This window comes from Oncorhynchus tshawytscha, linkage group LG30 (genome assembly GCF_018296145.1).
Source record: "Oncorhynchus tshawytscha isolate Ot180627B linkage group LG30, Otsh_v2.0, whole genome shotgun sequence".
Classification (NCBI taxonomy): Eukaryota; Metazoa; Chordata; class Actinopteri; order Salmoniformes; family Salmonidae; genus Oncorhynchus; species Oncorhynchus tshawytscha.
Window position 1 is genome coordinate 1,986,322 of NC_056458.1, and position 27,827 is coordinate 2,014,148.

Sequence of the window (27,827 nt, forward strand, 5' to 3'; positions counted from 1 at the left end):
ATAGTTTTGTGTACGCCTTGCATAAGTGACACTACGTAGTGTTACACAAAAACACATCTATTGCATTCTGGGGATGTTTTTTTGTTGACTATTTGCTCTGTCTGTATACAGTTGATTGAGTCGCTGATATACTGTAGAGTTGTGGGCTTCATTTGTGGATGTGCGATGTTATACAAGGATTACTCCTAGGATCAAAGCATGTTCCACGGAGAATCCTCATTTTATAAATGCTCAGGCTAATAATTGCAAATGAGGACTAGTTCTCAATCAAACTGACGGGGAAAACAATGGCTTAGTCCAGGAGTATAGGTTTTATCTATAGGGCTGGGAAACTGGTCCCACGTTTCTATTTGCAATATTACTTGCTGTACCATCAGTAAGCCTGTGGTTGTTGACAGTGGGAGGAGAGAAAGGAGGGATTTTGTCTCTGGTATTAATTACACTGCTGATAACCTTTTCAAACCCTTTTAATAAAGTATTTGTATTAAAACTGGGAGCCCCTCCCCCCAGTGTGTGTGTGTTATGTACACACAGTGTTATTCAACACACACACACACACACACACACATTTATTTGATTCTGTGTGTACAGTGGGGAAAGTGTACAGCCCCACATTTTTACCAAAACATTTTGGGGGGGTTGCCTGTTATTTTGGCATTAATATGTGTCACATATCAGTTTGCAAACAATGTAAAAAAAATTAAAATAATAATAATAATAGTTAATAAAGCTGCATACAAATATGGTCTCTTTTTTGCTTTCATGCGTAAGGCAGCTCCAAAATGCAGGTGTTTCAGCCTAGCTCAGTGCTTTCTGTGGTGGTTGGGCAGCCAGCGGAAAATACGGAGCGTAGGGGTTGGTAATGTTCTGTAGTTGCGCCATGATTGGCTCAGTGTTCTGTCACTCATGGGGACACTACGTCAACTCCAAATCTAAGGGAAGAGCTCAAACATTCAAGCCCTTTGGGTGCTGCCATAAAGTTACAGAAGTGCCCATCCAAGAAAGCTCAAGGTCATTGGATCACTGCAAATTGGCTATGCTTGAATTGCCCTGCCAATGTTCTTCTCAGACCATTATGAAATTATATTTTACAATGTTACAATGTACAGTGGGGAGAACAAGTATTTGATACACTGCGGATTTTGCAGGTTTCCCTACTTACAAAGCATGTAGAGGTCTGTCATTTTTATCATAGGTACACTTCAACTGTGAGAGACAGAATCTAAAACAAAAATCTAGAAAATCCCATTGTATGATTTTTAAGTAATTAATTTGCATTTTATTGCATGACATAAGTATTTGATCGCCTACCAACCAGTAAGAATTCCGGCTCTCACAGACCTGTTAGTTTTTCTTTAAGAAGCCCTCCTGTTCTCCACTCATTACCTATATTAACTGCACCTGTTTGAACTTGTTACCTGTATAAAAGACACCTGTCCACACACTCAATCAAACAGACTCCAACCTCTCCACAATGGCCAAGACCAGAGAACTGTGTAAGGACATCAGGGATAATATTGTAGACCTGTACAAGGCTGGGATGGGCTACAGGACAATAGGCAAGCAGCTTGGTGAGAAGGCAACAACTGTTGGCGCAATTATTAGAAAATGGAAGAAGTTCAAGATGACGGTCAATCACCCGCGGTCTGGGGCTACATGCATGATCCCACCTCGTGGGGCATCGATGATCATGGGGAAAGTGAGGCATCAGCCCAGAACTACACGGCAGGATCTGGTCAATGACCTGAAGAGAGCTGGGACCACAGTCTCAAAGAAAACCATTAGTAACACACTACGCCGCCATGGATTAAAATCCTACAGCGCACGCAAGGTCCCCCTGCTCAAGCCAGCGCATGTCCAGGCCCGTCTGAAGTTTGCCAATGACCATCTGGATGATCCAGAGGAGGAATAGGAGAAGGTCATGTAGTCTGATGAGACAAAAATAGAGCTTTTTGGTCTAAACTCCACACGCCGTGTTTGGAGGAGGAAGAAGAAGGATGAGTACAACCCCAAGAACACCATCCCAACCGTGAAGCATGGAGGTGGAAACATCATTCTTTGGGGATGCTTTTCTGCAAAGGGGACAGGACGACTGCACCGTATTGAGGGGAGGATGGATGGGGCCATGTATCGCGAGATGACCCGAAACACACAGCCAGGGCAACGAAGGAGTGGCTCCGTAAGAAGCATCTCAAGGTCCTGGAGTGGCCTAGCCAGTCTCCATACCTGAACCCAATAGATAATCTTTGGAGGGAGCTGAAAGTCCGTATTGCCCAGCGACAGCCCCGAAACTTGAAGGATCTGGAGAAGGTCTGTATGGAGGAGTGGGCCAAAATCCCTGCTGCAGTGTGTGCAAACCTGGTCAACAACTACGGGAAACGTATGATCTCTGTAATTGCAAACAAAGGTTTCTGTACCACATATTAAGTTCTGCTTTTCGGATGTATCAAATACTTATGTCATACAAAAAAATGCAAATTAATTACTTAAAAATCATACAATGGGATTTTCTGGATTTTTGTTTTAGATTCCGTTTCTCACAGTTGAAGTGTACCTATGATAAAAATTACAGACATCTACGTGCTTTGTAAGTAGGAAAACCTGCAAAATCGGCAGTGTATCAAATACTTGTTCTCCCCGCTGTATATGATCACACTGGTAGTAGATCGTTTTGTTTTGTGGATAGGACGTCAAATCACGTTATGTCTACAGTAGCTCTCATTGGACTGATCATGTCAACATCATACTTTCAAAATCTTAGCTAGCAGTCATGAATCAAGTTGACAATCTACTGGCAAACCCTTTTTAATTCTTGCCATAATAAGAGAAATAATGAAGAGAAATGATAGATAAAACATATCGGTGCTCATCGGCCGTTGGACATAAACATTACACCACAAGTTGGAAATTGCAAATTCAACAATGAGTGGTTTCAAATGAGTCAGTGGCTAACTGCAAGCATTGCATAGCAATCACTAGCCTGCTATTCAGTGGAGTGGCTGTGTGGTCCCAAATCTGGGATTTTAGGGTCTCTTTTCCAAGCTTAAAAATGAAAAACATTCAACATTGGCCATGCTGTCAATCCAGCATCATTTCTGCCTCGCTCAGAACTGGGAAATCTGACTTCAGTGAGTTCAAGACAACTGGGAAATCTGACTTCAGTGAGTTCAAGACAACTGGGAAATCTGACTTCAGTGAGTTCAAGACAACTGGGAAATCTGACTTCAGTGAGTTAAAGATAACTGGGAAATCTGACTTCAGTGAGTTCAAGACAACTGGGAACTCGAGGAAAAAATTACCTCTGACTGGGAAAATACATTTTGAAGTCGGGAGCTCTGGCCTTTTTCTAGAATTATGACCTGAAGATCACTGACTGATCACTGTCATTATGATTCGACCCTGTTTTTTTCCCACAAGTTTCTAGTTGTCTTGAAAACACCATAAATCCAGAAAACGCCAGACAAAATTTGCCCACGAAGGATCTCCGCACCACCTTCCTGTTCAGTGAGCACAGCACAACAAGGTGAGTCCAAAAATGTGTTGTATGCTGCTGCATAAATGAAGTAATATGCCAGGGAGATGTGTATACTGTAGCTAAGAAAGTAATACTAAGTGTATGTTGGGATACTAACAGCTTACTACACATGTGCCTCACCCTAATAATTTGGTATATTTTCGCCTCTTAATTTCGCCTACTGTTCTGACTTGGTGGTGCACATGTAGCCTATAACCTGTTTAGGGAAATACATTCATTGAATACTGTAAGAGCTTTCATTGTCTGCTTATATGCTGGATCGAATCCCCGAGCTGACAAGGTCAAATCTGTCATTAACCCACTGTTCCCTGGTAGGCGGTCATTGTAAATAAGAATTTGTTCTTAACTGACTTGCCTAGTTAAATAAAGGTTCAATTTACACTGTAAGAATGGATATAATATATTGTTTAGTGTTGGGCTGTAGCGGCTTTTCTGGTATGCATCCCCCCCAAAAAATGTGGTTTGCCATACCAAGTTGTACATACTCTTACATTGATTTAATATTAAGATCACTTTCCGAGTCAAAATGCAGGCCGAGATATTCCGCACAGATTTTCTTTTTGGAAACGTGACTTAAAAAACGTAAGCCTATGCAAAATTAAAAAGTTAAAATAGCTCTGTAGCAATGAGGTTTGTGCAGTAGGCTATACACCCAATACATGATCACTGCATATTGGCTAAGCTTGAATTGCCCTACCAATGTTCTTTGCAGACCATTATGAAATTATATTTCACAATGTTATTTGTTTTGTTATTGTGAGGTGCAGCTTAGTGAGCATAATAATGAGCTTTTTTTACTGGACTGATGGCCTGTATCTGATGGTCAGTCTGAGGGGAAGGAGGCTGCCTCTCTCCCAACCCACCATCCCTTCTCTCCCCCGCTCGCTGCTGAGAAAAAGGGACAGTTTTCCAGGTGATGGTAACTTAAGTCACACTACATTATTTCTGCCTCATGCACCAATTCATGTTGCTACAGGACTGTTTTGCCAGCACAGACTGGAATATGTTCTAGAATTCTTCTGAAGGCATTGAGGAGTACACCACAAAAGTCACTGGCTTCAAAAATAAGGGAGTCGATGACTTTGTCCCCACAGTGGCCGTACGTACATACCAACCAAAAGCCATGGCTTACAGGCAACATCCGCACTGAGCTAAAGGTTAGAGCTGCCGCTTTCAAGGACCGGGACACTAACCCTGAAGCCTATAAGAAATCCTGCTATGCCCTCCGACGAACCATCAAACAGGCAAAGTGTCAATACAGGACTAAGATTGAATCGTACTACACCAGCTCCGACGCTCGGCGGATGTGGCAGGGCTTGCTAACTATTAGACTACAAAGGGAAGCACAGCCACAAGCTGCCCAGTGACCCGAACGTATCAGACGAGCAAAATTACTTCTATGCTCGCTTCAAGGCAAGTAACACTGAATCATGCATGAGAGCACCAGCTGTTCCGAATGACTGTGATCACGCTCTGCGTAGCCGATGTGAGACCTTTAGACAGGTCAACATTCACAAGGCCGCAGGGCCAGACGGATTACCAGGACGTGCACTCCGAGCATGCACTGACCAACTGGCAAGTGTCTTCACTGACATTTTCAACCTCTCCCTGACTGAGTCTGTAATACCAACATTTAGAAGCAGACCACCATAGTCCCTGTGCACAAGAACACAAAGGTAACCTGCCTAAATGGCTACTGACCCGTAGCACTCACGTCTGTAGCCATGAAGTGCTTGAAAGGCTGGTCATGGCTCACAACACCATTATCCCAGGAACGCTAGACCCACTCCAATTTGCATACCGCCCCAACAGATCCACAGATGATGCAATCTCTATTGCACTCCACACTGCCCTTTCCCACCGAGACAAAAGGAACACCTATGTGAAAATGCTATTCATTGACTACAGCTCAGCGTTCAACACCATAGTGCCCTCCAAGCTCATCACTAAGCTAAGGACCCTGGGACTAAACGCTTCCCTCTGCAACTGGATCCTGGACTTCCTGACGGGCCACCCCCAGGTGATAAGGGGTAGGGAACAACACATCCACCACGCTGATCCTCAACATGGGGGCCCCTCAGGGGTGCGTGCTCAGTCCCCTCCTGTACTCCCAGTTCACTCATGACTGAATGGCCAGGCACGACTCCAACACCATCATCAAGTTTGCCGATGACACAACAGTGGTAAGCCTGATCACCGACAAACGATGAGGAATAGGAATGAGGTCAGAGACCTGGTCGTGTGGTGCCAGGGCAACAACCTATCCCTCAACGTGATCAAGACACAGGAGATGATTGTGGACTGATTGTGGACGACAGGAAAAGGAGGACCGAGCACGCCCCCGTTCTCATCGACGGGGTTGTAGTGGAACAGGTTGAGAGTTTCAAGTTCGTTGGTGTCCACATCACCAACAAACTATCATGGTCCAAACACACTAAGACAGTCATGAAGAGGGCACGACGAAGCCTATTCCCTCTCTCAGGAGACTGAAAAGATTTGGCATGGGTCCTCAGATCCTCAAAAGGTTCTACAGCTGCACCATCGAGAGCATCCTGACTGGTTGCATCACTTGCCTTGTATGGCAACTGCTTGGCCTCCGACCGCAAGCCACTCCAGAGGGTGTTATTTCAGTTTTGATGTCTTCACTATTACTCTACAATGTAGAAAATATAGTCTAAATAAAAACCCTAGAATGAGTAGGTGTGTCAACTTTTGACTGGTACTGTATGCATTATTTGAATCGAGCATCGAAGACCAATCATTCATATTTTTTTCCAAAACAAAAATGCTTGACTCTGGGGGTGACTCTACCCCTTCGTTAATGTACACTGAAGATGAATAGTTACCCATTTTAGTGCTGTTGTATGCCACCTGGCAGCGATAGCAACTGGGGTTCATGACAGCTATTTGACAAAACCATAAGGCTTTTGAAATGTTTTGTTGTTACAATGTACAATAAAATGCCTTTTGAAGTTTTTCTAGCAATTATGTAGCTAGTAAACTTGTCATCATGCAATATTGGCACCCTACACTTGTTACAGACCAAGACAAGCAGAACAAAAGGTTTCAAATTATCCCTTGGTGGCCAAGTTGGCCTACATTATTTCAAGAAGTGCTATTTGTTAGTGAATATAAAGTCTAAGATCTTTGATAGGCTGATGCAAGCTGATGTATAAATATATTTACATAAGTATTCAGACCCTTTTCTCAGTACTTCGTTGAAGCACCTTTGGCAGCGATTACAGCCTTGAGTCTTCTTGGGTATGACGCTACAAGCTCAGCACACCTGTATTTGGGGAGTTTCTCCCATTCTTCTCTGCAGATCCTCTCAAGCTTTCTCAGGTTGGATGGGGAGTGTCTCTGCACAGCTATTTTCAAGTCTCTCCAGAGATGTTTGATCGGGTTCAAGTCCTGATTCTGGCTGGGCCACTCAAGAACATTCAGAGATTTGTCCCATTCAGAGATTTGTCCCCCCCCCTGAATGTAAGCTGGGAGGCAGCCATTCTGCAAGGAAGATATTTCTATAAATCTTGTGCCACATACCTGATTGATCGATGAAGAAATTACCTCCCAGTCTACACTGAGGTCAATACAATTTATTCTTCCCAGCTATACAGTAACCTCTGCTCTAATGTGCTTTCAGAACACTGAGCCTGTAATACTCCGGGTGTCGTGGGTGTGGAGTCAGACGCAGGAGACAGAGAGTGCAATGCTGTGCTCTTTAATGCACCAACACACCACAGGGTGCTCACAACAATAACAGCCCCAAAACACGGGGAATGAAAAATGTACAACTGAAAATACACGACCAGGAACAAACACGTTCCTCTACTACAGAGCCGAAGGTTACAATAATTAATCCCGCACAACAACCAGGCAGGCCGGCTGTCTAATAAAGACAAACGAATCATTCACCAACAGGTGCTACCAATAAACATACAAGGAGGGGGAGGAAAGACAATCAGTGGCAGCTAATAGGCCGGTGACAACGACCGCCGAGCGCCACCCGACCGGGAAGGGAAGCCACCCTCGGTCGGACACGTGACAGAGCCATGTCTGACTTTGAGACAATCAAGCTAGCCGCTTTGGGCAAACCGTTCCAGCTGGGGATGCTGTATCACTGCCATAGTGATACCCTCATTCCAGGTCGAATAACCACCAGGCTAAGGTTCCACTGGAAAGAGGGTAGAAGCTGGATCAGTAATGTGATGGAAAAGGTCATGTTTGTGCTTTTCTAATAACCAATTTCTGTGTTCATGCAAGTGACTGACTGAACGAATCCTCACTATCAGTATCTGCAATTTTGCACTTATACCCAGAACCTTGTTTTGAGAAAGGATATCTCAGTTTCAAGGTCTCAGCTTAGAGAGAAGAAGCCTCGTGAGGTATTGGTCTGTCACCTGCATGAGCCAGTATTGGTCGGTCACATGAGTGAAGCAAACGTTAATGATGAATGAATTACGCATGATGAATAAGCAAAATAATGCAAATATAACTTGTCTGTATATAAGAGAACTAACATGACTGCCCCAGGTAGAGCTCCTGATCGACCTGTGTACTTGGTGTATTGAGTTGGTTGGAACCTCTCCAGTGCACTGATAATAAAGAATGATTCATTTAAGATTGACTTTGAGTGTCCCTGTAGAATTTCCACAACATTTATCTTCCCTTTTTCGTGGGATAGAGTTTATATCTAATACATTTGTATTTGTCTGTTAATAGACTGGATCTTTTTCAATCGTTCATTTGCATAGGTCAGGGTAGGGTTGGGCCTGGGCCAAGAGTGGAAGGTTATGGTAACGTCAGTGATTAAAACATATTCAGTTGACGCACGTTAGTGTGTCAGCCCTATCTCTTTTGACATCTCACTCTCTCACCCCCTCACTCTCCCTTCCCCTCCTCCCTCCCATCCTCTCCCCTTCTCTCTCTCTCCCCTCCCCCCCCTCTCCCTCTCCTTCCTCTTTCTCAATATATCATAACTGCTGACAGGGCAGCAAAGGTACACATAGTGTGTGCTATGATATATTAATGTGCTATAATATATTCTATTTTATATTAGCCTTATGTTAAGTCAGGAGGAGGGGTATGTTGTGTAAAAGCTAGAGGTCTGTTACCCAAGCTCGACAAGCCCAACGCTATATAAAAGGGTTGGGCTAGGCGAAGAGTGGAAGATTGAAAATGGTTAGTGGTTATGATTAAGATGACATCCCTTGTGAGAAGTCAGTGATAAAAAATATTCACTCTCTCTCCCATTTTCTCTGTGGATTTACCCCGTACTATCTAAGTCATGGGAGAAGTCCTTAACTTGCGCTTTAGGTCCAGTTTGTTTATGAAGCCGTTCAAAGATGTGGCTAAATTAGTTTGCTACAACATTATGTCTCATTACGGGGATATTGCAAGGAAAAAGTTTAGTGCATTTTTCCAAAGAAGTGTTACAGTATACCCCAATCCTTTACCTGGTGGTCCTGCGACTAGTATCCTGTGACCGCATCCTATCACATCCTCTCCAGGGGATGCTCTTGTACATAGAGCTGCATCTCGCTACAAAAACAGGGGATAAGCTACTGCCCTATGAGCTGTTCTATGGGCTGTTACAAAGCTACTAACTGACGTAAAGCAAATAACTGTGCAATACAGGAGTGCATTGCAGGGTTTTATTCATTGAGACTAAATTGTAAATCATAGTCCACAGACGCTGAGACGTGAATAGAGGATGGGTAGGCGCAGTCGCGTTGGTTGAGAATTTTGTGCACCCCCCCCCCATAATAATGAATAAGAGAGGGGGAACCTGATCCTAGATCAGCACTCCTACTCTGAGACACTTGATAAATACCTGACTACTTTGACTGGCTCAGAGCTCAGAACAGCACACAGGCCCCTCCCTTGGACTCTATAGGAATTTTGTTGGGGTCCAGGTTGTCAGGCAGATTGCCCCCTGGCGCCCAGAGGTTGAGCTCTCCAAACACCCCTGTCTCTATCATCTCCTCCTGCCAGGGGATGGGCACGTTGCCAGAAGAGAAGTCGTCATTGAACTCATTGTCCTTGGCATCGATGACCACCCCCTTGATGGAGCTAAAGGCTCCCACTTTGTGGATGTCTTTGGCATACACCGCCTTGGGGTTTGGAACGAACGGTGCGGGCAGCATGCCTGAGGAGAGGGGAGGAGGAGAGAGTAGATGCATTATGGATATTGTAGTTCATCATGTTACAGTTATCAGGTTTGGGTCTGGATTCAGCCTGATCAGCGGTAGATCCGCATTATAGCGTGCTTAAAATTGAAAGGCAATTTCTGATTGAGCTGACATATGCAGCGTTAACCGTGAATGAAGTCTCCGCGAACATGGAAACTGTAACGTCGGCTTCCAACTCACATTCTCATACACGTAGATACCCTGAATGCAGCTCATTTTCCAGCCCACTTTTCACCTCACACTCTCACGCACATAGATCCCCTGAACGCAGCTCACTTTCCAGATCCCAATCACCAGAATTCTGATCACCTGTTCACACACCTGTATGTCATTATCACACACTATTTAGTTCAGTTCTTTGCACCCCTTCTTTGTGAGGTATTGTTTGTTTGTGAGACACTTCTCTTCGGAGCTCTGTTTTCCCCGACATTTACTCCTCCCGTGTATGATAGTTTTTGCCTGCCTTAATAACGACGGCTTTTGCCTATTCCCTGCCTGTACCTTAGCCTATCAGATTTCCTGTTATCTACCTATTGCCTGATCACCCGGACGACGTTACTAGCCTTTTCCCTGCCTGTACTGTTGCCTTTTGGACCCCCTGTGTATGACCTTCTGCCTGCCCCTGGACCCAGCTACCTGCCTCCTCCTGTGGTCCTTTACATTAAACACCTGCTGTGTCCTGTGCTTGAAACCAGCTCTCCCTCGTGTTCATTACAGAAACAGTGTATTTAAAAGGTGCATTGCAAACAAAGCGCGGTTGAATTGAATCCCCACCTTAAACTGTTTAAAAAACAAAAACAAAACAATTGAATTGACCAAATATGTAGTCGTTTACTCAATATTCAACGCATTTCTTTGTGGATTTTGGTATGTTTGTGCTGTAGTGCTGTGGTCTCTTGTGACAGTCTGTTAACATAAATGGAGTAGCTGGCCAGTGGTTCCGAGTTTGGTGCCATTTGTATTTCTTATACCTATATACTGTACAGTGAGTGTACAAAACATTAAGGAAACCTGCTCTTTCCATGACATAGACTGACCAAGTAAATCCAGGTGAAAGATATGATCCCTTATTGATGTCACTTGTTAAATCCACTTCAATCAGTGTAGATCAAAGGGAGGATACAGGTTAAAGAAGGATTTTTAAGCCTTGAGACCATTGAGACATTGATTGTGTATGTGTGCCATTCCGAGGGTGAATGGGCAAGACAAAAGATTGAAGTGCTTTTGAACGGGGTAAGGTAGTAGGTTCCAGGCACGTCGGTTTGTGTCAAGAACTGCAACACTGCTCAAAAATGGTCCATCACCCAAAGGACATCCAGCCAACTTGACATAATTGTGGGAGGCATTGGAGTTGTTCTTAAAGCCGAGACGCTTTACCGGATCTTTTTCCATCAGGCCTTCACAGATAGCCTTGCCGTTTTTGCAGAACTTGTCTGTGAGCGCCACTGCATCATTTAAGATTCACCGTGTTTTACACCTGGGCGGAGTCAGAGGAATGAAGAAACCATTTCCATCAGCTAAAAAGTATTTGGTAACACGTTTGATAATGTAATGCTTGATAATGTAATGTAATGTAATGTAATGCTTGATAATGTAATAATGAAATTATAACCACATTTTTTCATATAGTATATCTAAGCTACTTTTAGGTTTTCAGCATCAATGCACACCCTTTAGATATTGGTGTTGGACATTTGTTTTCTGAATGTGGCCTGACTGACTAACAGCTCCTCTGGTGGTCTATTGGTTAAGCCATTATGTTCCCAAGCAGGAGACTGGGGCTCACATCCCAACAGTTCCATTATTACCTTCTCTCCTCTGGTTCTGAAGGGGCCCTTGGCCTGGATCGTCTCATACAGGGTGACCCCCCAGGGTAAAATAGTCCACAGTGTAGTCATACTCTTTATGCTCAATCAGCTCCGGAGCCATGAAGCCTGAGAAGAACCACAGATTAGTGTGAACATAGGTTGCGTCTGAAATGGAACCCTATTCCCTCTATAGGACACTCCTTTTGACCAGGGCCTTATGTTTGCCACATACCTGCTGTGCCTGCATATCCTTTAGTTTTGTCTTTTTCAGGCGGAAGCTCAACAGCAAGACCCAAATCAGACAGACGCACATGTCCTGAGCAGAAGAGCAAGTGGGGATGAAAACAGTTCTAGACAGCAAAAATTTCTTCTCCAACGAGAATAGAGTAGAATATTAGAATATAACTTTATTGATAGGCCCAGGGAGAAATTAAGGTGAAAAAGTGGCACCCACTATGGTTCCATGGGCACACTTATAATGCTTATGGGGGGCACAGTGTGTGCCCACCTGCATCATCCAGCAGCACATTCTCTGGTTTCAGATCCCTGTCAATGATCCTGTGCTGGTGAAGATGCTCCATACCCACGATGATCTGGGCTGAGTAGAAACAAGCTCTCGTCTCATCGAGAAACCAGGGTTCTTCTCGTCCACGTTGTATACAGTATGTGAAACCTGTGGTGACAGGGTGTCATCGGGGACAGGGGGAGAGTTGAACAGAGTAGCAAGAGACATGATACTGTAGTGCAGGGGTTCGGCAACAGGCGGCCCGCGGGCAAAAACCCGCCCACAAGTGATTTTCTTTTGCCCCCCCAAAGTTTTCAGTCAAAAATGAATACATCGTTTTTGGTAAAGAAAATACTGTAAAATCACCAGGAATGCAGCTAATTCGGGAAATCTGTTCCTAAGTATTCCACAAATAATATAAAAAATACATATGTGATCGTAGACCAATGAGGGTCCCACTTTAAATGAACTACAATTTAATAGAGGCTTTATAAAGGCTTCATAGGCCTTATAAAACATGTATGAATGCTCTATCTAATGTAGATGAGTCATAAGCAAAGAGTCATGATATCATAGTGGCATAATAACTATGCCACATTTGGGAATGCACCAGATGTAAATCAAATCAAATTTATTTATATAACCCTTCGTACATCAGCTGATATCTCAAAGTGCTGTACAGAAACTCAGCCTAAAACCCCAAACAGCAAGCAATGTAGGTGTAGAAGCACGGTGGCTAGGAAAAACTCCCTAGAAAGGACAAAACCTAGGAAGAAACCTAGAGAGGAACCAGGCTATGTGGGGTGGCCAGTCCTCTTCTGGCTGTGCCGGGTGGAGATTATAACAGAACATGGCCAAGATGTTCAAATGTTCATAAATGACCAGCATGGTCAAATAATAATAATCACAGGCAGAACAGTTGAAACTGGAGCAGCAGCACGGCCAGGTGGACTGGGGACAGCAAGGAGTCATCATGTCAGGTAGTCCTGAGGCATGGTCCTAGGGCTCAGGTCCTCCGAGAGAGAGAAAGAAAGAGAGAATTAGAGAGAGCATACTTAAATTCACACAGGACACCGGATAGGACAGGAGAGGTACTCCAGATATAACAAACTGACCCTAGCCCCCCGACACATAAACTACTGCAGCATAAATACTGGAGGCTGAGACAGGAGGGGTCAGGAGACACTGTGGCCCCATCCGATGACACCACATGTAATGACCTTCTATATCACCCTTTACCTATAACACACTTATGTTGTACTTTACGAATGCCTTGTGAAAGCCTTGACAATTTGTACTTTGTTAGTAATGTGAACACTTGTCATAATAATAAAATGGCCTAAGACTGAGGGCAATCCCATGCATGAGAGAAGCTGTGCTTAAAGTGGTCTCCCTCTCTGGAGCTGAGTTCATCGTCTTAATGTAGTGGCCTACGCACCTCAAGACCAGCCTGTATATTAGCCCTGAGGTTGATTGGTTTAGGCTGCTTAACAGGGATTACAGGGAGCAGGCACACTGTGCCCTACTGTCAGGCCAGTGGCATTGACAATGAAAGTAAACTATTATCTTGTGTGTGTGTGCGTGTGTGCGTGTGTGTGTGTGTGTGTGTGTGTGTGTGTGTTTGTGTTTGCGTGCGTCCGCGCGTGCGTGTGCGTGCGTGCGTGCGTGTGCATGTTTGTGTGTGTATCAGGCCTGCGTGTGTCTTTGCGTGTGTCCTCCGTTCATGATGGTCATAACTAGGCAGAGGTTAGTCTTGGTCTGGAAGGCATACACCAGCGATAAGATAAAACGACTGTGCAACTTTGCCAGAATACGTTTCTCCACGATCGCTCCCTAATACAAATCATTCATGGAAACAAATCAGACAACTGTAAATGAAAAAACCCTAACATTGCTAAAAAAAAATCCCCTATGGGATAATAACCATACCTTGAACCTTTCACAGTTCTATATGAACATAGCCATGTTCTACAAACTAAGAAATAAAGGTAGATTATGAATGGTTATTGCAGCCAAAGCTGAGTAGAAACACATAAACCTAGACAGAGGCAAAATACCATGGAGAATTAAAGAAAAAAACACTGATGTGATGATAGCATGATAGGATCCTTGAAACCTCCATCACACAGTCATACTGTCATACTAACACAAGTATTACAAATAAGCGGTCATACTAACTAAGCCATACAGTAGCAGACATAACAAATTATATTTTGCTTTTACACCACACCGTGTTGGTTAGCTGGAATCATTTTGCAATAGGAGATGTTGCTGTTCAGTTGCCGTGTGCGTGCTAATAACTTTTGATTTGATGCTTGAGGCTACTTTATGCTGGGTCCACTTGGTTATCAGCAGACTGACTATACTGTATCATGACTGTAATCCTTAATTGAGAACAGAGGATGTCATGACTACTACTTGGCAGAGAGACAGAAAGTTTTACATCAGTGTTGGTTCTAGCTTCTGGCCCAACCTGCTGTGCTCTTCAGTACTGTACACTGTTTCCAGGCCACACAAACACACCCACAACCCAAAGCTCTGAATCTAGTAGAAGAACACCAGAGTCCTCAGGCAGTAGCCTCAACAACAGACTAATGTATATCTTGTACCCACACACGCATGCACACACACACACACCTGCTATATCCTACTGTACTGTGTGAAGTATATGGTTTCCACTTTTCAGGCCCGAGTCAGCCTGGTTTGAGCAAAAGGTTAATCTCCACGACCCACTAATGCGTAGACAAGCAGGAGGGCTAATGCCAGGGACACTGGCTCTCTATGTCTGGTTGCTCTGAGCTGCTTTACACCTGGGGTCTCTCACAGAGACACAAGCCTCTTGCCCTTGATTATGGTGATCTAAATCTCTCTCGGCTGCACTCACATAGCTGCCTGGTCTTGTTTCACTAACTAGTACATCTTGGAACACTTTTCATAAGGACCGGAAACTAGATCATTTAATTCCAATAGATGCTTTTAAATCACAGTTTAGATGGCTACTGATCACGAATTGCACATGTTTTTAAAAAGCCTGCTGTTTTAAGCTTTCTTTTGAACTGTGCACCTTTTTAGCTTCCATTCATTGTTGATTTATGTTGTGTTTACAATGTACTGTATGCTGCTTTCCTGACTAGGCCTCACTTGTAGAGTGTCAATGAGGTCAATGTGACCTCTCTGGTTAAATAAAGGATAATTAAATGGATAAATTACTCCTGTGCCCCTTTTATACCTGTAGCTGGCTGTGTCCATGTGCTTTACTAGGTAGGTGTTCTGTTGATGTATAAGAAAAGGACCCTCACGTCACATAGCTTGGGCAGTCTTGACTCAATCACTAGAACTCTCTTTCAGCTTTTCGACCTGACTGTGTTTAACATGTGGATTTTGCTGTGTTGATGTTTAAGAAAAAAGTGTGAAAAAGCTGTGTGATTGACTGATTGATTGATTGATTGGTTGTTTGTTTGTTGGACACAGAGTTTAGGGCTACAGTGGTGAGAGGAGGTTTCAAGTTTACGTTTGATTCACTTCATTCAAGTAACTGCCACTACAAGGGAGTGATTCTTTTTTTTTTTTACCTCGTAGCCTTTTTGTTTCTTCAGCCTTTATGTTTCTTTGTCCAGCTTTTTGTTGGCATACATCTTGCCTGTGGCCTTCATCTGGCAGGCGTGTACCTCCCCAAACCCTCCCTTCTCCAGCACTCTGAAGTCCATTAACCAGTCCTCATCAATGGGCTGGGCTTCCAACCACTTGAACTGGATGTAACGCAGGAAGTACATGCTGTTCTTAAAGCCGGACATAGCCTTGGCCTCCAGGTGCTTTAAAAGCTGCTGCTCGCTGTCCTTGAACAGGTCTCCGCGGATGTTCTTGTGGTCCTCCTTGACGCGTGTCACAGCCTTCTCCTCCAGGAAGCTGCAAAAGATCTTGGACTTGGATTCGTAGAACTTGTTGATGATCTTCTGGGCCTTCTACACCCGGTACTTCTCCTGGGTGATGTTGTAATCCTCGATGTCCTTCCAGAGTTCACAGGCATTCTTGTGGGTTGCATCACGCTCCAGGTACTGCTGGAAGAGCCGCTTGCCAATGGGCTGCTTGACACACATGCTGTCGAAGCCGGAGTCCACCGTGGTCTTCATGTGCTCGCTCTTCTTGATGTGCGGGAGGTTGAGCTTGGTACGAAACTTCTTGTCACGCATGGTCGACGCCGCCATGCCATCGACAATACCACGGGCTGACACATAGGCCGAGTTGGCCACAATGTTTTGCAGACCACCCATATCCATGGCTGGACCTCCACCTAGTACATGGTAGAGGAAAAAATGAGTTAAATCTTTTGCATTTATTTAATTGATCTAAAGGTTATGAAGAACACACTGATTGCCATACACAAGGTCACTGGTTCAATTTCCGGTGTGGTATTTGTTTTCTAACCTTATCCCTACCCTTAACCCTCAAGTTAACCAATTGGGATTTCTGCCTAAACTTAACCCAATCCCTGACCATAACCACTCACATTGCTTGCCTAAATCTAACCCGACCCTAACCTTAACCAATTGGGATTACTTCCCTAAACTTAACCAATCACATTGCTTGCCTAAATGTAGCTTTCCTCAGAACAAGACAAATTTCAATCTGCCATTTATTACCTTGTCTTGAACCATGCCAGTGAAGAATTGTAGATCTTTAATTATGTCTTTGGGTTCTGAATCTCCCAAAGCCAATTAACACTATCTCTGTTAATAACTCAGTTTTGATCTGCTGCAACTGACATGTGGTTAATTGGCAAACTCAATCATGTTTAAAAGTGCAGTGGAGTGGGATAGGTTTTAAGCAAGAAGAATGTGTTACCCAAACTACTCTATTTCAACAACATTCACTATTCTGTTCCACAGTTGTTATGCAATTAATGTTATTTAATCACATTTTTTGATACCTTCAATATGTATGCAGTGTTGGTCAGGTAGTATTTGAATGCTTTCTAATTTGCACAATCTATTTTGGTGCAAAACTGACTCAATCATCTTATCATGAACAGGTTTTTGTTCAATTGTCTAACAGTTGCTTAGACAAACAGTGCCTTCAGTATTCATACCCCTTGACTTAAATTCAACATTTTGTTGTGTTACAGCCGGATTTCAAAATGTATTAAATGATTTTTTTCTCAACCATCTCCACACAATACTCCATAATGACAAAGGAAAAACATGTTTTTAGAAATGTTTGCAAATTAATTGACAACGAAGAACAGAAATATCTCATTTACATAAGTATTCACATCCCCGAGTCAACACTTTGTAGAAGAACCTTTGGCAGCGATTACAGCTGTGAGTCTCTGAGAACTTTCCACACCTGGATTGTGCAACATTTACACATGATTTTCAAAATTCTTCAAGCTCTGTCAAATTGGTTGTTGATAATTGCTAGACAGGTCTTACCATAGGTCTTACCATAGATTTTCAAAACTGTAACTCGGCCAGTCAAGAACATTCACTGTCTTTTTGGTACGAAACTCGTGTAGATTTGTGTTTTTAGATTATTGTCCTGCTGAAAGGCGTATTCATCTCCCAGTGTCTGGTGGAAGGCAGACTGAATCAGGTTTTCCTCCAGGATTTTGGCTGTGCTTAGCTCCATTCCGTTTCTTTCGTAATCCTGAGAAACTCCCCCGTCCTTAACGATTACCCTAAACATGATGCAGCCACCACAACACTTGAAAATATAGAGAGTGGAACTCAGTAATGTGGTGTATAGGCTTTGCCCCAAACATATAGTGCCTTTGGATAGTATTCAGACCCCTTTACTTTTTCCACATTTTGTTACATTACAGTCTCATTCTAAAATTGATTCAATCATTTTTTTCTCATCAAGCTACACAAAATAACCCATAATAACAAAGCGAAAGCAGGTGTTTAGAAATTTTAGCAAATTTAAAAGAAACAGAAATACCTTATTTACATACGTTTTCAGACCCTTTGTTATGTGACTCGAAAATGAGCTCAGGGGCATCCTGTTTCCATTGATCATCCTTGAGATGTTTCTGCAATTTGATTGGAGTCCACCTGTGATAAATTCAATTGATTGGACATGATTTTGAAAGGCACACACTTGTCTATATAAGGTCCCACAGTTGACAGTGCATGTCAGAGCAAACACCAAGCAATGAGGTTGAAGGAATTGTCCGTAGAGCTCCGAGACAGGATTGTGTCGAGGCACAGATCTGGGGAAGGCTACCAAAACATTTCTGCAGCATTGAAGGGCCCCAGGAACACAGCGTCCTCCATCATTGTTAAATGGAAGAAGTTTGGAACAACCAAGACTCTTCCTAGAGTTGGCTGCTCAGCCAAATTGAGCAATCGGGGAGAAGGGCCTTGGTCGGGGAGGTGACCAAGAACCCGATGGTCACTCTGACAGAGCTCCTGAGCTCCAGAGCTCCTGACAGAGCTCCAGAGTTCCTCTGTGGAGGTGGGAGAACCTTCCAGAAGGACAACCATCTCTGCAGCACCACCAATCAGGCCTTTTGATAGTGGCCAGACGGAAGCCACTCCTCAGTGAAAGGCACATGGCAGCCGCTTGGAGCTTGCCAAAAGGCGCCAAAAGGCACCTAAAGGCCTCTCAGACCATGAGAAACAAGATTCTCTGGTCTGATGAAACCAAGAGATTGAACTCTTTGGCCTGAATGCCAAGCATCACGTCTGGAGGAATCCTGGCACTATCCCTATGAAGCATGGTGTTGGCAGCATCATGCTGTGGGGGTGTTTTTCAGCAGCAGGGACTGGGAGACTGGTCAGAATCGAGGGAAAGATGAATGGAGCAAAGTACAGAGAGATCATTGATGAAAACCTGCTCTAGGTCGCTCAGGACCTCAGACTGGGGTTAAGGTTCACCTTCGGACAGGACAACGACCCTAAGCACACAGCCAAGATAACGCAGGAGTGGCTTCGGGACAATTCTCTGAATGTCCTTGAGTGGCCCAGCCAGAGGCCAGACATGAACACGATCTAACATCTCTGGAGAGACTTGAAAATAGCTGTGCAGCAACGCACCCCATCCAATCTCACAGAGCTTGAGAGGATCTGCAGAGAAGAATAGGAAAACTATACAGGTGTGCCAAGCTTGTAGCGTCATACCGAAGAAGACTCGAGGCTGTAATTGCTGCCAAAAGTCCTTCAACAAAGTACTGAGTAAAGTGCCTGAATACTTATGTAAATGTGATATTTCAATTTTGTCTTTTTTATAAATGTTTTACCTGTTTTCGCTTTGTCATTATGGGGTATTGTGTGTAGTAGATTGATAAGAAAAAAATAACCAAATCAGTTTTAGAATAACTTTTTTGAATAAGTCAAGGGGTCTGAATACTTTCTTAATGCACTGTACGTGCAATAAGGTTTTTTAAACAGTAACTCCTCTGTTTTTGGAAGTTGTAATGACTAATACTCCTTTTAAAAGGTGCAATATGCAGAAACCCCTCCGCCTTTTCCTGGTTGCTAAAATTCGAATAGTTTGCCTAATTTCAGTTTAGGTGAGAAAATAAGAGGTCATTGTGTAACGAGAATTCTTGTACCATCTAAACCGCTGTATAATATATTTTCCATAACCAAAAATATTGTATTTTCAACTGGTGTACAAAACCGAAAGTTAAAGACGCAAAAACAAAATGTAAGAACCGAAAGCATAGAAATAGTGCACATAGAACAGATCTACCGTTTCTTAGACTTGCTTTCAATGAGAATGACAGATCCATAACTCTCATTTCTATGTGAATTTGATCAGGTCACCCAAAAAGTTACATATTGCAGCATTAAATTGAGGTTGTTGAGCTCTCCATATAAGTTTGGGGGGTTCCTCCTCATTGTCTGTAGCTTCCCTGCCTGAACACACATGCCTAAACTAACCACAGCAGGTGGTACTGTCTATTGACATGCGGGGACGTGTGGATGCAGAAGCTGTCTGAAACTCTGAGTCAGAAAAAAGCACTTCAAAAGTAAAGAGGTGATATCAAGAGATTGTATCTCTATTTCCAACACCTATTTAGACACAAAATGACTGACTACACTAAGGTTAGGACTTGGCAGTGTCTCCACAGTACCCTCTGGTGTTAACAGAATGGATGATTAACTTTCAAGGAAGTCTTTGGTGAAATTAAAATCCTGACTGGGATAGTAATAAAAACGACAACAAGAGAATAACGTTTGAGGTGTGCATTTATTACAAGTCTATTGATGTGGTAACGCATTGGTACTGTACACCTTGACTCATACAGGTGGGGTGTAACATAAGCATGGTGATGGTGATAGCGCAGAGACAGTGGCCAAGACACAGACACCCACTCATCACTTATCCGAGGGAGTTGTCTTCTTCTTCGCCATATCTACTGAAGATAAAAGGAGAGCTGGTTATTCATTCAGATCCTCCTTTTAGTTATTTCTAAGAAAAATCATAATCACTCATGATGACAGTTTGTGAATAACCATAACGTATGTGTGCAGTAGACTGCAGTGTAGATAATAGCAAGTCTCATATCATGTTCATTACAGTGTCATATCATGTGTGCAACTCGCCTGTCTGTGACCGCTTGCTCATCGGTGCTGTATATCCCCCACCACTGGAGGTGCAGCTGCAATAGTTTAGCTTGGGGATAGTGTAATCCGTATTCTCCGTATCGTCATCCTCATCATCATCTTTGACTATGGATCTCCGAGCCAGGAGCACCTCTTTGTCTTCTCTGAAGTGGGCTTTCCTCAGCTGCTCAAAGCTGGGTCTCACTGTGAGAATGAATTAATCAATCAATCAATGCATGAATGAATTCAACAAGGTGATTGTCAGGTGAAAAGGCAGCAGATGAGATAAAAATAGAACCCCAATGCTCTTAGCTTTCAACATCTACTCATTGCACAGGCAGGATGCATTTGGTGGTGATTATTCAACGCTGTGGAGTACTGTAATTGTGTACTTTTTTGATTTACTCACCGTAGAGATCTATGTCTGCACTCTCCTCTGTGGCCATAGCCTTTGCCTCTAATGCCTGCTTTGACGGGCCCATCATCCCGTGTTGTGAGGTGTCCTTAGGTTGGTCTAATTGGTTTCGGTTTGGATACTGATTTGAGGCTGATGAACTAAAGGCAAGCGTAGTCAGTAAGGAACTGAAAGACATGCTGAATAAGAGTTTCCCGTAAAATCACACAATCCTCTTGGGCCTTATAGCATAGGGTACTGATAACGTCTAGATGTGTTTGTGTCTGAATATATTTGTCTGTGTGTTCTCACTTCTTCCCAGGCTTCAGAGGAGACCACGGAGGCTGGCTGTAAGAGGTGCTGGTAGTGCTGTGGCTGGGTCCTGCCTCATCCCTGAGGGACAGGGACTGCCTAAAGGAGAGGACAGAAGCACACAAGATAGGTCATTAGAGGGAGAGGGAGAGGGAGGGAGAGAGAGAGGGAGAGAGAGAGGGAGATGGACACAGAATGGTCTATGCCAATGATACCCTTTCACTTGCATTTGCACCTAGTAAATAGGCCAACAGTTACCATGCCACAGAGGCAGTGAACCCATCATCTGCCTTCATCCAGGGGTTGTCTGTGTAGGGAGGCTGAGTGGCCATAATACTCATCTCATTCCAGCTCTGGCTCTTCTTCCTGAGAAATAATATTAGGTCAGATTAGGAATAATAAACCAATCAACCATGTGGACATGATAGTTTTTTTGAATTTTAGACAAAGCCTGATGCTATTAGCGGTGGCATGGCATCTTAGGTGTTCTCCAATCAATGTAATTCCCCATTGCAATGAAGGGACACTTTGCCTGACTGTGTTTGACATACAGTACCAGTCAAAAGTTTGGACACAACTACTCATTCTAGGGGTTTTTGTTAATTTGTACTATTTTCTACATTGTAGAATAAAAGTGAAGACATCAAAACTATGAGATAACACACATGGAATCATGTCGTAACCAAAAAAGTGATATACAAATCAAAATATATTTTAGAATTTAGATTCTTCAAAGTAGCCACCCTTTGCCTTGATGACAGCTTTGCACACTCTTGGCATTGTCTCAATCCGCTTCACCTGGAATGCTTTTCTAACAGTCTTGAAGTAGTTCCCACATATGCTGAGCACTTGTTGGCTGATTTTCCTTCACTCTGTGTTCCAACTCTTCCCAAACCAGGTCGGGTGATTGTGGAGGCCAGGTCATCTGATGCAGCAATCCATCACTCTCTTTCTTGGTCAAATAGTCTGTACACAGCCTGGATGTGTGTTTGGGGTCATTATCTTGTTGAAAAACAAATAATAATCCCACTAAGCGCAAACCAGATGGGATGGCGTATCGCTGCATAATGCTGTGGTAGCCATGCTGGTTAAGTGTGCCTTCTAAATAAATCACTGACAGTGTTACCAGTAAAGCATCCCTACACCATCACACCTCCTCCTCCATGCTTCACGGTGAGAGCCACACATGCGGAGATCATCCGTTCACCTACTCAACGTCTCACAAAGACGGAGTGGTTGTAAGCAAAAAATATCACATTTCCACTAGTCCAATGTCCATTGCTGGTGTCTCTTGGCCCAAGCAAGTCTCTTATTATTATTGGTGCCCTTTAGTAGTGGTTTCTTTGCAGCAATTCAACCATGAAGGCCTGATTCACACAGTCTCCTCTAAAAATTTGATGTTGAGATGTGTCTGTTACTTGAACTCTGTGAAACATTTATCTGGGCTGAAATCTGCAGTCTATTGAACTTATCCTCTGCAGCAGAGGTAACTCTGGGTCTTCCTTTCCTGTGGCAGTCCTCATGAGAGCCCGTTTCATCAAAGCGCTTGTTGGTTTTTGCGACTGCACTTGAAGAAATGTTAAAAGTTCTTGAAATATTCCGCATTGACTGACCTTCATGTCTTGAAGTAATAATGGACTGTCGTTTCTCTTTGCTTATTTGACCTGTTCTTGCCATAATATGGACTTGGTCTTTTACCAAATAGGGTTCTTCTGTATACCCTCCCTACCTTGTCACAACACAACTGATTGGCTCAAACGCATTAAAGAAGGAAAGAAATTCCACAAATTCACTTATAACAAGGCACACCTATTAATTGATATGCATTCCAGATGACTACCTCATGATGCTGGTTGAGAGAATGCCAATAGTGTGCAAAGCTGTCATCAAGGCAAAGGGTGGCTACTTTGAAGAATGTCAAATATAAAATACATTTAGATTTGTTTAACACTTTTTTGGTTACTACATGATTCCATATGTGTTATTTCATAGTTTTGATGTCTTCACTATTATTCTACAATGTAGAAAATAGTAAAAGAAAAGAAAACCCATTGAATGAGTAGTTGTGTCCAAACTTTGACTGGTACTGTACATCAAGACAGATACAGCATATCTGATGCATAACATGCAATGTTCTTTCTGTCCTCTTACCTCTTACTCATACACAGACATATCTGTTCTCCTGATGTACTGGTGCCTGCACCTCCATCCAACATGGTGACACTACACCTGAGGAGGAGGAAGAGGAAGAAGAGGAAGAGGGGGAGGAGGAAGAAGAAGAAGAAAAATGTCTATTGTCCACAGTGAAGTGAGATTTGTCTTTTTACTTCATTCACTGAAGATGACTGGTCAATGAATTGTAGGTGCAATGGCAGTATGTCCACTATGGATATCAATTTCTCTATATACCTCCATCATTCTGATCTACTCACAGATGAGGCCCAGGTTTGACATCCTTTCTCCCTGACACAGGCATCAGCCAGGAGTGACAGCTAGTGGCTAGGATGCTGCCCTCGTCCCATCTCTGTCTCTTCCTGAAACATAGGCAAGGGCCACAGAGTTATAAAACCTAGATGGCGCACTTCCTCGTATCTTCTTGATTTTATATCTCAGAACAGGGGAGGGCAGAATATAATTAGGCCTATTAAGAATGGTGGAAATACAGTGCACAAGGTTCAATCAAACCTTTCAGGCATGAAACAGATGGATAACAAAAGCTTGTTGATATTGAATGTAGTAAATGTAAGTAAACCAATGTGCAATGCACCCATCCTCCGTCACTGAGGGATAATACGGGAGGAAATAAAATAAGGGGGAAATAAAAAAGGACCTGCAAATAAAAAGGACCTCACCGAAATTTAGAACTGTTACAATCTTTCTGTGTTTCCGTCACCCCAGAGCTGATGCTGGTCCTGAGGATGCCTTTGAGGGGCATGCTTGGGTCGGATAGTGATGCTGAGTTGGAACCAAGGCTGAGGTGGCACTGCAGCTGGGTCAGGGGCACTGGGGAGGACTGAAACAGAATAGAATATATACTTAGTCTATTTTAACAACTGAAATTTGTATTCTGCCTGACTCAACCGTCGCCGTCGCAGTCCCCGTCACCCCAAATACACATTTATGTGGAGAGCCACATAGCCAGCCACAGAGCAGCACCCTGGTTGTAGAGTAGTTTTAGGGGTTAAGGGCACAATGGCCGGAGATGGTACCTGGCAGTGCAGGGGGCAGTCGGGATTGTGAACTAAAAGCTCTGGTTCATCAGATGGATGAGAATTCTTCAGAATGCCTCTCAGGGGCATCAATGATGATCCAGAGCCAGAGTCTGTCATTGCATGTGACACCTATAGATGAGAGTCTGAGACTGAACTTCAGTGGGAAATTGTATTGTGTCAAAAATTAACATTTGAAATGGTTGCATTGATGACAACGTCTGTTCGACTCTTCCATCAGTCAAAAGTGGTGTCCCTATGCCTCCCTATGATATCTACCTATGCTAGATATAGACCATGTTGAGGTAGAAAACATCTGACAAACATAATTAGAGTTTTTTTTTTGCATAATCATCACTGTTGATTTCAGAAGATATTTGCCATTCACTTACCTCATTCGGTTGATGGCCACTTCCCTCACGCGTTAAAATGGATAATTGATTGATTTGATCTCAACAAAAAGCTTGTTTATTGTCACAATGACTGAGCCATGAAATTCTGTAGTGACGAAATAGAAGGGTTGTGATGTAATAAAGAAAGTACGAGGAAATTGAAGTTTTACTGCTTTTTTATGTACTTTATCTGCTGTAGTCTCCTTGGTTTTGGGTACCGTGATTTCTTCTCAAGAATACACTTGCAAAAGAATAACATTTATATTTGAGACCATTTATGTGACGTTCGCTAGATGGCAGTACCTTTCTGGCCATTACGTCGCGAGGACAGATTATTTTCTGGCTTTACGTGTCTGTTTTCAGTATTTACTTCCGCCAATAAAAATGGCAGTTTTGTAGCTCTTCGTGTTGTGTTTTTGTGTTGTCTTAAGTGCTTACAAAAACTCAGGTAGGTTGATACAAGTTTTGATTAATTGTACAAATGAATACCAGTGGTGTTTTCGGATGTATAATGGATATCTCAACGACTTAAATTGTTGTGTATTGTGTATTGTAATGGAACTGAGAGTCATGATCACGTGCTAACACAGCATATGGATATGTGCAAAACTGCTACAGTAAGTGCATATTTTTTATTTGAAATATTTATTTCTCGCTGATATGAAAGATAAGGAGCATATCAGCATATGTTTCAAAAACTGTTTCACAAGCAATAATTATTGACGTTTCTTAACGTTAAAACACAGCATCGGAAACCGTAAGCGAAGCTAACTGCTGAAAACGCTACAGATAAGGGTTTTCAAGAGCTAAATAAAAATGCTGATGAGGTGCCATTATCAGTCCCTAATGAGCCCGCCCCATAAGTCTCTAATTTAGCGCCCTGTCCATTGTATTTCCCCTAGTTCCTCCAGAATGCAGAACGCTACAGTGGGTCGTCCTCTATTTGGAGGGGCCCTGTCAGCCACCATCCCGCACAGTGCCAAAGACATCAGGTGAGCCTAAATATCATGAACACATTTCTATGGGCAACTCTGTCAGCTGCGGAGGGAAAGCTGAACTGTCTCGAGCACATTTACCCCCTCCCTCCCTTGTATATGAGCAGTGAGTTGAGGGAGATTCCAGACAACCAGGAGGTTTTTGCCCACGACCACAATGACCAGAGCATCATCGTGGAACTACTAGAGTTACAGAGCCATGTCCAGAATGGAGACGCTGCTAGGTATGCACCAAAATTGTGGTGTGAGTGCATTCCAAATGGGACCCTATTCTCTTTATAGTGGACACAACTTTTGAGACCAAGGTTCATAGGGCTCTGGTCAAAAGTAGTGCACTATATGTAGAAGAGGGCTATTTAGGAGGAATCCTGTGTGTTTTTGCAGTGATTGACTTGGGCAGGAACTCACCGGAACTGAGTACTGGCACCTCACATTTTCTAGGTTTTGAGTTCCTGCACGTCTTTATAGATTTTAGCTCAAAAGTATTGTGGCGTTCCTCCACCTATATATGAACAATACCAGCACTTATTTCAGTCCAAGTCAAGCATTGCAATAGGAAGTGCTCACTGCTCAGCCTCCCCATTCCCCATAACGTAACCTTTGACCTTTAGGTACCACTTTGAGGATGTAGCAGGGAGCAACAAGGCATCGGCCCCAGGGACATCAGAGGTCAGGGCTGTGGTGGCCTTGCCCAAGTCAGACCTCTCCCTGGAGGAGTGCAGCTCTGCCTTTCTGCTCACTGGAACACAGTGTGTGGCCAAGTTCAATGAGGAAGTACGTCTGTCTGTTTCTTTCTTAGTTTTGAAAATGTATTTATTCTTAGTAAAATTGTAACCTTGTTTTTGAAAGGGAAAGTAAGTGCACTGTGACCTCAGACTGACAATCTCACCTGCAGCCTCACGTGTCCATTCACAACCCTTTGCACAAACAGTCATGTCCATTCATGTCTGGTCATGTGTCCTATACACAAGAGGATTTATAGGCTAGTCTTTTCAGGAAATGCACAAGTGCTAGTCCTTTCACCTCAACTGTTGGTTAACTGTATTTGAACTGTTCCAGCTCTGGTTCCTTTTTATTTAGATTTGTATCTTGTTTTGTTGCATTCCTTCCTCCAGGCCAAAAATACAGTGACCATTCACCTTGGCCTGTTCCGACTACCACAGTTCTCTACGGATGTTCTAGTGACCTTCAACGACCCCCTCAGCATAAGGTGAGGTTATACAGGGTGTTTGTCCCAAGTGGCACCGTATTCCCTATATAGTGCACTACTTTTGAACAGTGCCCATAGGGGACTCCTGTCTATCCCTGGTGTTTTGTGAAATAGAAGACTTTAAATATAATTTCACAAAATATATATATTTTTTTGTCATATATGGATAAAGCATAGGTAGAGCATAATCTAGGCTAAAGGTACTATGGCAAAAGGTGTTATGTTATTTTATATTAATATAAATTAAACTGAAAACAGGGTATCAATGTTTTCATTATAACATTATAACTACTATTACAGATGCTATTACCATGGTATTACCACTTTTTCCTAAGCTGCCTGTTAAGCGCTACTCCTTTTCACTAACCTCTCCCGTCCCCCTCTCCTCTCTGCCCTCCCAGCCCTGGCAGCAGCAGTGCAGTGGGGATGGGAGGAGAGCAGCAGGAGGACACAGAGCCATGGACGCTACAGGACTTCCAGCGTTTACTGCAGTCTCTCCGACTACACGACCCAGGCGTGTTTGGGTAGAAGAGTGCTTCAGGTCCAGCCCACCACACCGCTTCAACAGACATTGCCATTACACTCATCTCCAATCTTTTTGTTCTCTCAGACGGACATAATGTAATATACTGGTCACAGTAAAAACCACTCAAGATTGCGCTTTGGTTTTGTTTGTCTTCTCATTGTATCATTTGTGTTTACTTAAATTGTATGAACTTAGCTTATG

At 43.2% G+C, this 27,827-nt stretch overlaps 3 protein-coding genes across 7 annotated transcripts; 1 reads left to right on the top strand and 2 right to left on the bottom strand.

Moving 5' to 3' along the window:
- Nucleotides 1-9,393: 9,393 nt before the first annotated feature.
- grk1b (G protein-coupled receptor kinase 1 b) lies at nt 9,394-16,316 on the bottom strand. Its single transcript, XM_042309699.1, is given in 9 exon segments — nt 9,394-9,683; nt 11,040-11,203; nt 11,521-11,594; nt 11,596-11,660; nt 11,767-11,850; nt 12,043-12,157; nt 12,160-12,194; nt 13,737-13,872; nt 15,612-16,316. Coding segments are annotated over 9 exon segments (1,668 nt in total).
- A 4,255-nt stretch (nt 16,317-20,571) lies between these two features.
- On the bottom strand, nt 20,572-24,642 carry LOC112228187. The gene is made up of 8 exons (XM_024393300.1): nt 24,504-24,642; nt 24,147-24,307; nt 23,727-23,828; nt 23,446-23,523; nt 21,553-21,660; nt 21,295-21,393; nt 20,998-21,143; nt 20,572-20,792 (listed from the first exon to the last, which is right to left on the bottom strand). The coding sequence occupies exons 1-8, from the start codon at nt 24,621-24,623 to the stop codon at nt 20,572-20,574; spliced, it is 1,035 nt and encodes a 344-aa protein (XP_024249068.1). The 5' UTR covers nt 24,624-24,642.
- Nucleotides 24,643-25,214: 572 nt separating this feature from the next.
- Nucleotides 25,215-27,758, top strand: rangrf (RAN guanine nucleotide release factor). Of its 5 annotated transcripts, none has more exons than XM_024394886.2 (6): nt 25,215-25,343; nt 25,798-25,887; nt 25,998-26,114; nt 26,502-26,664; nt 27,006-27,100; nt 27,502-27,758. In XM_024394886.2, exons 2-6 carry the CDS (start codon nt 25,808-25,810, stop codon nt 27,626-27,628), a joined length of 582 nt encoding a protein of 193 aa, XP_024250654.1. In that variant the 5' UTR covers nt 25,215-25,343; nt 25,798-25,807; the 3' UTR covers nt 27,629-27,758. The 5 variants fall into 5 exon arrangements, with proteins under 5 accessions (XP_024250654.1, XP_024250657.1, XP_042165611.1 ...); XM_024394889.2 differs by having other exon boundaries at nt 25,219-25,343; nt 25,807-25,887; XM_024394887.2 differs by lacking the exon at nt 25,215-25,343 and adding an exon at nt 25,396-25,512.
- Nucleotides 27,759-27,827: the final 69 nt, after the last annotated feature.